Here is a 10,852-nt window from a genome sequence, read left to right on the forward strand (position 1 = left end):
TTCACTTTGAGCCATTTTTCTTGTTGCATCCATCAGCCATCCTGAGAGAACACTAACATACAGGCTCTCTAAAAGCATTAACATTGAACATTCAATCCTTTAAAATAAGGATGACTGCAAAGTTTTTCATATTTACAAAAGTGCAAATGAAAAATACTTTTAACTATTGAAAATTTACAGCAACCAATGCAATCAAAGCTAGTGTAACGAACAATTGCAAGGATAAGAAGTGAATAGACTTATTACAACACAATGAAACAGAGAACCAGAATAACATCCTCATGGTTGTATCTGTCTGCTGACCAGTCACGTTGTCATTTATTTCCATTTTTAGATTTATAAAAAATATGTAGTGAAGAAATTTAATAAAAGGTATATGACAGTAAATAATTTCCAGTGAGATGCTGTCCTCAGGCTTTTTACAGAGTACACAGGACTGACAGAGAGCTTCAGGTGCTTTTGCACAACATGATGTCACAGTGAAGTTGATCTTTGACCTTTTGGATATAAAATGTTCACTTTATCATTTAATTCTATTAGACATTTGTGTGGAATTTGTTCATAATTAGCATAATAATATCTGAGTTACCTAATTTTAATCAGTTCATCCTTGAGTCCAAGTGGATGTTTGTACCAAATTTTGAGAAATTCTCTCAAGGCGTCTCTGTCATATCCTGTTTACGACTTTGCAGTGACCTTGAGGTAACAATGACCTTGACTTTGACCACCAAAATGGAAACAGTTCATCTTTGAGTTCGAGTGGATATTTGTGCCAAGTTTGTACAACTCCCTTTAAGGTGTTCTTAAGATATTTTGTTTACAAGAATGGTATGGATGGATGGATGGATGGATGGATGGATGGATGGATGGATGGATGGACGGACAACCCGAAAATGTATTACCTCCGGCTATGGCTGTTGCCACTGTGGAGGCATAACAATACATACCGCATATAGAAATATGCAAAAAATATATATTACAAAAAGGAAATGCCAAAATCAAGATTTTCCTGTGGAATCATTCCATTGTCATTGCACTCACCCTAACCCTAACCCTTCTTCTCAGTCCCATATTTGTGTACTGCCAATTATATGTGATTATTATATGTGATTTTTCTAAGGTCAGGTTAAATTCTGACAACACAATTGCCTCATTAAATAAAATTTCTCAAACACTAACTAAGCAAAAAAGGGTAACAGAATAATCTCATCTGAGCTAAACATTTTGCAGTTTGAGACCAGCTGCAGATATCAGCAATTGATCAGGGTTCCCATGGTCAATATTTACCTTCTTCCTGCCAAATGGGAACCTGACCAAAGAGCAAGGTCTGCTGTGAGCTCTCAGGTGGCCTAGTGAACTTTGTAACAAAATGTTGTTGGAACATCTGGAGCACACATCAAATCATACGTGTATATGTGTGCATGCCACACACATAAATACATACCCAGCATATCTTTTATTTAGTATTTAGGTCACATTGTGAAAAATGACTATCTTTAGCTTTCCCCAGGAGTCTGAATAAATATCTTTGTCTGCTGATATAACCTTGCAATCCCCCAATTCACATCAGAAAAAGTCCCATTCTCATTGATGCACTGACCCAGACCATCCTAGCCAACCGCAGTCGTGAGAACCACATTTACAGTCTCCGCAACCCTGGACCTTTTGGCTGAATCTTTTATTGGGATCTGGTCTGAAATGCAGACATTCACACACACAGTTGCGCACACAGAAGAAGAGGCATCCCTGGAGATGTGCCATTCTCTGTCTGCAGTTTAAGAGGGCAATTCTCAGACACAGCAGTGGTCCTCTACAATGAAAATATAAACAGAACCCCGGAAAAGATGGGCTGAAACTTTTTGTATATCTATTGTATCACAAACACTGAATAACCATGCTGAAGTGAAATCTGGTAATATTGGTTTTTAAGGAATTTGTTTAGTTTAAATTGCAAATTTGCACTCACATTTAAGTGTAAGTATCATTCAGAGGTGTGGACCTGAGTCACGTGTCTCAAATACAGTGCAAACTTAAGTCAAAAATTTGATGACTTTAGACTTGACTTCACAAAATAAAAAGTCTTGCAATTTGATTTTTACTTAAACACCAGTGACTCATGGCTTCACTTGGACCTTCACATTTTGACTCGAAAATACTTGATACCTTCCCCCAAGCCAAAAGATTAAAAAGTATGTCATTTAAAGATAATGTTGACACAATTAATTCACACCAAGTCAACAACGAATTCTCCAGACAGACTTTGCTCCAACTAATCCGACAGCATCCAATCAAGTTTCAAGAGAGAACCATTAAGAACTAATCTTATATTACTGAGCCCCAGTTGGAAAAAAAAGATACCTAAGACAATTTCAGTCACAGAAAACTCTGAGGTCATCCACAAAAAAACAAATTGCAGTATGCAAAATGTGTGGGTCGAAAATTACAGATGGACACTTCCAACTTCCTTTGCCATTTGAAGTTGCACAAAGAACGGTAAGTCAATGCTCTATTGTTAAAATGGCATTACATTTGGAGCAGAGTGCATTATGACTTCTTTATGACTCAGAACTCAAAGTTTAGGACGTCTTGACTTGGGACTTGATTTGGGATTTTAATAACAAACTTTAGACTTGTGACTTGAACAAGAACGACTTGGACCCAGGTATCAGTAGAGGAGTTTCTCTGTCTACTGCCCAACTGCTGTGTTCTGTTTGTCGAGTTCTTAAATGAATATGTGTGTATGTGAGTTCAAGACTGAGAGGATTAATGTGTACTGATAAAGCCCTTTGTTCTCCAGTCCAGACTGCTAAGAGGTCTAGTATAACACTTGGGGTCTTACAAGGGTGGAGCTGCTTCACTTAGGCTTACTTAATGTCATTCTTACAGTTTAGATTCATGCAGAAGAGGAGGACCACCAAGGCAAGAACTGAAATCCAGCCAACTTCTCCAAAGAACACAAACAGTAATTACAATTTGCACATTTAGCATCCTATAATAATGACTTTTATCCTTGAGATGTTGGATGTATAACATAAAAAGAGGTAGAAACAAAAGTAGAATTATGCCCAAACACTTTGGTTAACACATCTTCAACCAAATTCAACACAAAAACAGCATGATTAATTCAACACCTATAAATCTGCTCAGTTTTGGATTTTGATATCAGCTTACTCATTGTGGTTACTCATTTTAGTATGTTGTATATCATGCTAATATGAACATTACCAGCTGCACCCTTCCTAATAAGACAATTCAGTTCAATTAAATTTTCTATATATTGTATCTTGGAATTTGCACATAGTCAGTTACCCACTTATGGTGTCAGCTGTGCTACATCTGCCAATGTTATTGCTTGTGAGTTGAGAACATCATAAAATCCATGCAAAAGTTGTCAGTTGGGGTTAAGAAACATTAAATTTATATCTGTGAACTGTACTTCATGTACTGGCCACAGAAGCTGGTCAAACAGTATCCTCAATAATAAGAATGAATAAGCATAAAATACCGTCAGAACATTGTTTTGGCGTGCACACGTTTTGGGGATTTTCCTGGCTAATTGACCAATCATTCTGTGGTGTACACAGACTTGACTTTTCCATCCATTAGTTATTCATTAGCTGATTTAGGCAAAAGTGCAATATGCACGGAATGAGCTACAACTACAGATTCACAGCAGACTGGAGAAAACTTCAGTGCATGACTTTCCAACTAAGCCAGTGGCTTTTAAAGTCAACATAAGTCAAGTACAAGTCAATGATCTGACCAGACCAGACAGACAATGCACTGAGTCAAGCACTGTGTGAAAGGAAGCCTCACAGTAGCGTACTGAAAGGACCCCTTTACACAGTCATCAGACTGTGCGTGTGTCAAAGAAAAGGACATTGTTTTACAATGACAAAATTGTGGTTTTATCTAGATTTACTGTCTGGCTGTAATCTGATTTTTCTTTTCCTTTGATGCTTTGTTCCCCTGTAACTCCTTCCTGCGGCTTAGTGTTTGGTTGGAAACTGATGTCTAATAGCTTCTAACGCAAAATTAAAGCACATGTCAAAGGTCCTGTGTCTAAGATTTATGGAGAAGAGATGGAATATAACATTAATGATGTTTTCATTACTGTATAATTACCTGTAAATAATTATTGTTGTGTTTTTGTTACCTTAGAATGAGCCATTTATATCTACAGAGTACATGGATCCTTTTCCACAAATACCAACATGTTGCACCACATTGTTTTTGAAGTAGCCCAGAATGGACAAACAAAACAATGGCTCTAGCATGGACAAGTCTGCAGACAAGTGCAGTCACAACAAATTGTGCACTAGATGATTTTTTTTAATTTTCAGCTGGGGGGAAGGACCCTGTTTGTTTCGTTCACTCTCGGCTGGCGAAAAGACTCATGAACACACCTACCCATGCTATAGAGTTCAGTGAATATTATAGATCCAAGACAAAACTGACAGAGGGACAAGGACTCAGAGAAAAGTCACAATTACAAATCTGTCTGCTAGTCAGCACAGTCAGGCTGATGATATTTCAGAGCCATGGTCAGGGTCATAGATTCTAACTGTAACAAACCTCAGTCAGATAAAGGATCAATGTGTCAGTCAAAATAGACGAACATGTTCAACTGAACAACCCCTCTGCTTCTGCTACTGAGGGATGGGGGGGCAGGTTAACAAGGGATGCACTTTGATCATTTTGCTAACAGGGTGACATCATCCCTCAAATCACCAACTGGTTATGCCTGCACAGACCATACATGTACACCATCTGATGACTAAATGTAGGTCCCACAGACTTTAGCAGACGCTCCAAGTATAATAACAGCTTTACACACTGGTCCTTTAGGTATTCATGCTTTCAGTCATTTACTTCTACTGTGTTGTACTGTCTTTTTGTTAATTCATTGTTTCCTAAACTTTGAGTTGGAATCAAAAATGAGTCATGGACCTCTTTCCCTCTGTCTCAGATTCAGCATGACAGAAACACTAATGCTGTGTTTATATTATCAGGGGTCACAGGATGAACCAATTTCTTAAAATTGGCTCCCAGGCTCACTGATTTCTTCTAGGTCAGTGAGTGCAATTACAGTACTCACTTGGTAGATAAATCTAAATGCTGCCAAAATAAAAATGTCCAAGGTACATATTTTCACATGAACTGACCCTGCAGTCCTTTTCACTGATGCAAACACACCAAACCAGATCTGACTCGTCTACTTCCTCTGTCTTATCCAAACCTTCCCGCAACCTGACTCCATGCATGTTCAGACTCACCATCCCTATGCATGTGGACAGTGCCACTGAGGAGTTGACCCTTGACCTCAGCGACCCCTGGTAAAAGCAGAGGTCATCCTGGTGGTAGGCCCTCAGGCTCTTGGTGCCATTCTTTCCCAGGACCTGGATGGTGAAGCCAGGTGCAATCAGGCTCTCTGAGGCCTCCCTCAGCTGCATGTGGAAGTCCTGCCCCAAGCCACTCAGCCGGAAGTGGACTGTTTCGCTGCTGCTGTCAGTGTTTGATGAGCCTGCATCTGGGGTCAGGGATCTGCGTCGCCTTCTGCGCTGGTGGTGGGCCACTTCGTGAGAAATGTAAACGCCTTGGTGGTTGACCTCATAAGGAGATACAATTTCATAATCTGTAAAGGAAGACAGGGAAGGAGGGAAAATTAGGAAGTTATTGGGTGTTTGCAGAAATTGTGCAATGAGCACCAGTTTAAAGGCAAATATGATTATGATATGGATATATTCAATACATGGAGATATCATGGGATCAAACAGTGCCAAGGTCTATATTTTGTAGATGCAACTTGGCAAAAATAAAACACATTGACCTTGTGGTCATTGTTCTCAGTCCTCATTAATTTGATCTGTCAATGCCATTTTCTGCAGTATAGTGTTCGCTGTGTCAGCTGCTACCTTGGCTGCATCGTGGACTAAATAAAAACTACAACCTTTTCCTTTCCTTTGTAAATTTTCCTCGACCTGCCTCATATACTTTTGCTGGCAGGGTCAAGAAAGAGTTACAAGAAAAGGAAGGGTTTTAGACAATTCCAACACAGGCCCTTCAGCGTTCAGAGTGAATCATGTTTGACCGAGTGTTTTACTACAGTTTTTTACAACAGCTCAGGCTGGATAACTGCAGGTCATAAAGGGAGATGGTGGCAGGTCACAGACCTGGCCTCTCAGATCAGTTAAATGTCTAATGGTACTGCGGCCACAGAAACGGGTTTTCCTCTAGAGGTCAAAGACAAAGAGTAACTGACTTCTTGAGCTGCACCAGAATGTGTTTTCCAGAGGAAATCATGACAGCAGAGGCCACTCCTTGTCCATCCTCTGAGTAAGAATGAGCTGACCTACTAACGCAGGTCATCCTGTATAAGGGATGAAGCATGTCATTGCCTTTAAGGCTTTGGATACATTGCAGACCCTCTGAGTCTCCTGTATGCACAGAAAATGTGCAAAGTGCAACAAAATGTGTCAAATTGAATTATTTTCTGTTTAACTGATGCTGGGAGAAATGTTCCAGTGCTGCAATTCTCATTATCTAGTAATCTGCCAATTATCTTCATGATTAATTGTTTGGTCTGTAATGCTTATCAAAAGTTTCCAGAGCTGTAAGTGACATCTTCAAATTTCCAAAGCCCACTGGCTCTTCATTTACTATCAGACATGAAAATAAAAAGCAAGAAATCCTTATATTTTAGAGGCTGAAACCATCAAATGCTGCTACTAAAATAGTTGGCAACTAATTTTATTTTGATTTGATTTATTTTGATTTGATTGGTTAATTTGATTGGCTAGGTGATTATCAACTACTGTGGTGGGATCTTTTGAGACTTTGTCTCAACCTGTGCCTCACTGATTTGCATTTCCATTACCACTTTTTACACGATAGAGCTGTGCAAAATTGCACCCTATCAACTGTCTCTGGAGTAAGGCCAGACTACACCAAACCCATCTCCAACCTGCTTTTTGGTGACCACTTGCCAGCCACAGCCAACCCATGATGAACCCCTTTCTTTCCCTCAAACAAGCATACTGTATGATTGTGCAGAAAGAAGTTTTTAAAAATCTTAGTACAGTTCATTTGGACTCTCCTACATTACTGTTTGTTCTTTCAGGTATACTGTTTCCATGTTTGCTTTCATCTGGATAGGAGTCATGTCAAGTTGAGTCACTGCTGATGAAAAACAAACATTCCCAGATTTTGCAGCTTCATAATAACTGTTGTAATGGAGATGCAAATCCCTGCTGTGCCTGGCTGACATGCCGAGTCAAACCGAGTCAAGTCAAGCCAGCACATGCCTATGGAATAGGTCTTGATTGTTACATAGGAAGCCTGGTACCATAAGCAATCACACACCATGAAACATTATTCACTTGATACACTTTGGGTCTACGAGTAACCACCAAGTAAACAATTAAAACTGTGTCATTGTTGATTTTATGACAATGTTGTAATGGCCACTGCAAATGTGTTTAGTCTTGCCATGGGAAAATGATATGCAGTCACTTTATCAGCTTAAAGTGCACAGAAATAACAGCAACCTTGGACGTACAGTCAACGAGAGCCAGTCTCAGTTACTGTACAGTATGACCTGCTTTAGCAAGCCCGAATAATGAGTAAATATAGCACAGAGACAGACATGTTTTGGCAGTGGCAGAAACATGCAGGGTGACAGACAGTGTGTCATCACTGGCAGCGTGAATGCCTGAGGTTTGAACTTGGTTATTTGGTTCATCTTGAGGCTGAGGCTAGCCCGTACCCACAACATGACATAGACTTATTAGTGGATGCATTTATTTAAAGAACCTTGAATTACCATGAGTGCATATGTTTTAGCATCAGGAGGTAAACCTCAGACGCTTCAAGTGTTGCAACTGAGATATAGGCAGAGTTACAGGACTGCAAAGAGTGAACACACACTTCAAGTCTCAAGCCTTTTCTGTGCAGACACTTGGGCAGACCCATGTCTTCTCTGTCTTTGTTGGTGTGTCCACCTACCCCCAACACACACAGTTACACCTAGTCAACTGTGTTTGTTCCGCCCTAACTCAAAAACCAGCTGCAGTGACCCATGTCTGACAGTATACAAACAAAGGGTCTGCGGGAACAGAGCACACACACTCACACACATATCTTGTCAGACTGAGACAAGATCTTGCAGTGGGCAGTTTGTTGGTTTAGTGGCTCCTGAGTGCCATTAGTACTGATAGGGGGTCTCACCAATGGGTGCCCTGGCTTAAACTTAACAAAAGACTGAACATGTGAACCCTCTACTCTTCCCAACTTGAACATATGAATGTTAAACACATTAACACTGAGCCATAGTTGTTCGAGTGCTGGCTGTGAGATGATCGGAAACAGAAGTCAGGGCTTCCCCTCACTTCTGTTTCACATCATCTCCACAGAGACAAGAGTTTTGATGTTTATTTGTTTACGCGTCTGCTTTTCGTGGTAACTGAAAAAAAAAAGAAAAATCAAAGGATGTGATGGAGGATGCACAGCCAAAGCAGTTGCTGACTCAGCAGACCACATGGGGTTAGATCCACAAAACAAAGAACAGATGAAAGTCTTGCTCTTACTTCTTGTACTAATTACTGCACTGACAAAGCAGCTATAGAAAGCATCAGTGCATCTTCATTAGAGGCTTTGGTGACTCCCAGGTTATAAGTTTGCTAATACGAAGGAGCCATTTTCATTGTGCTATTACATTAGAGGACCAGTGTGTAGAATTTAGAAGCATCTAGCAGTGAGGTTGCAGATTGCAAACACCTTATCACAATCTCCCCTTCCAAGTGTGTAGGACAACCTATGGTGGTGGTGAAAGTCACACAAAACATGAAAGGCCATATCTAGAGCCAGTCTTTAGTGTAGAAACATGATGGCGCAACATGGTGACCTCTGTAGAAGATTTAAAGATACAATATGTAAATGTTGCCACTATGGATCTCTCTCACATTCTAACAAAAGAGATAGTTTACTGACCCTATGAAGTAGCATGGGATCATAGTAGCTGCTTTCTTCACTTTCAAACAACAATAGCTGGTGAAAATCTAGCTGATATGACTCAGACAGACAAGATAATATTAAAATTTTATTTTATTCAGACTCATTCCCATGTTTTGCTCGAAATTATAGCAACTACCAAGCAACAGCTAGCTAGCAGGAAACACATTGGTACTGTCAATAAGTAATGAATTTCTCTATATTCTGTCCATTGTTGGAAACATTTGGGTATAATTGAAGTACAGAACTGAACAAAATATATAATATGTCTAGTATTTTTAGACGTTTCAATGTAGAAATATTACATATTGTAGCTTTAAAAGGCTCATTCTGCTGTAACAAAAACACAATCATTCTTATTTTCAGATGGTTATACGAAGCACACTTGAATAAATAAATTATTCAACTTCTGTCATAAATTCCCAGAAAATGCTACACACCAGAGCTTTAATCTTACATGTTGGTACTTTTCTCTGAACTGCTCATTGTTCAAGAGCTCCACAAATCAAATCAAATGTAAACTGTTCCTATATTTTGCTGTAGATCCTAGTTTGAGCTCCACTGCTGCAGCTCACACTGATGGCTCAGTGTCAGGGTGCACGTCGCCCCCCAGCGGTGAAGAGAGGTAACAAACAGCGCAGGTGAGCGCTGTTTGATGCTGCTGGGGGATACAGTGGATGGCTTTACTTTTAATCTTGTCCCAGAGAAGCAAATCATCCTTTTAGATCATAATGCAGCGTCCTACAATAAAATGTCATCACAGTCGCAGACATACTGATGTAATCTGCAGAGTCTTTTTGTTCGGCATTTCACATACCTGTGTCTGGAGGTAAATTGAGAGACCGGAGCAGAGCCGATTGCTTTTGGTGTGATTCAGCGATGTCCGCTCCATTATTCAAAAGCACGCTCTGTGAGGAAGGAAAAATAAAAGAGACTTCGTTGGCTGTGTATCCTGCAAAATATCACGAAAAATAACGTGGGCACTCAGCTGAACTGTTGACAACTTTATGAGCTTTGCATGCATGTGCGCACAGGCAGATAATGCAGCCTACTTACTGTGCTCAGTGTGAAAAAGCAAAAGAGATGGAAAAAGACCGACGGCCGCGTCCAGTTTCTCCACTCTGCACAAATCCGCAAGAAAGCCATCTCTGTGGGTCACCTTTACGCACAAGCCGAACCCTGACAATCACACGGCTTCTGTCGCCAAGAGCTCCAGTAAAGCAGTCCAACAGCAGCAGCAGGGGTTCTGCAGGACTCGTGCTGAATGAAGCATCAACGAGTTTCAGATGCAGGCTTCTTCTTCACTTGTGCCACTTTGCTTTCCATTCATTTCCAGGCGCAGTATCCGGACGCGGCAAATCGCTTGAACTCAAGTCCTCTCTCCCGGCAAGTCATTTTCCGTTTTTTTTTTTTCACTCAAACAATCCGACCAGTATCCAACCTCTCCCTCTCTTCTTACACACATTCACTCTGTCTCTCTCTCTCTCTCTACCCAGTGACCCCCGCAGACCATTTTGACTCCCAGTGAAATCATGTGATTGTCTTAAAAAGGCTGCGTCTCGTCTTGGCAATAGCACACTTCTATGAAAGTCGCACTGACTCCGAATCTCTTTCCCCCGGGAGCCTGCCGAGGCAGCACTGACTGAACACGAGGCTGTCGAGGACTCTTTCTCTCCCTGTGTGTGTTTTGAGGAGGGGGTGTGGGTGTGGGTGGGGGGTGGTGGCAAGTACAGCCTATAGCCAATCACATCTGACACCTGTGCTGAGAGATGGGGTTTGTATCCATCTCTTAGGCTGCAGCAAGAAGATGTATGTAAGAGCATCAGTCAGTGTTTAGTGGAAT

General features: G+C 40.7%; 1 protein-coding gene across 1 annotated transcript in view; it reads right to left on the reverse strand.

Moving 5' to 3' along the window:
• adamts16 (ADAM metallopeptidase with thrombospondin type 1 motif, 16) overlaps positions 1–10,651 on the reverse strand; it is a 71,647-nt gene extending 60,996 nt beyond the window's left edge. The window contains exons 1-3 of the mRNA XM_084726275.1: positions 10,066–10,651; positions 9,827–9,917; positions 5,277–5,635 (exon numbers count right to left, since the gene is read on the reverse strand). Coding sequence (XP_084582401.1) covers positions 5,277–5,635; positions 9,827–9,917; positions 10,066–10,155 — 540 coding nt within the window. The 5' untranslated portion in view covers positions 10,156–10,651. The remainder of the gene's footprint in view (positions 1–5,276; positions 5,636–9,826; positions 9,918–10,065) is intronic.
• Between the last annotated feature and the right edge of the window lie 201 nt (positions 10,652–10,852).

Source organism: Lutjanus erythropterus, chromosome 9 (assembly GCF_056507025.1).
Source record: "Lutjanus erythropterus isolate fLutEry1 chromosome 9, fLutEry1.hap2, whole genome shotgun sequence".
Taxonomy (NCBI): Eukaryota; Metazoa; Chordata; class Actinopteri; order Lutjaniformes; family Lutjanidae; genus Lutjanus; species Lutjanus erythropterus.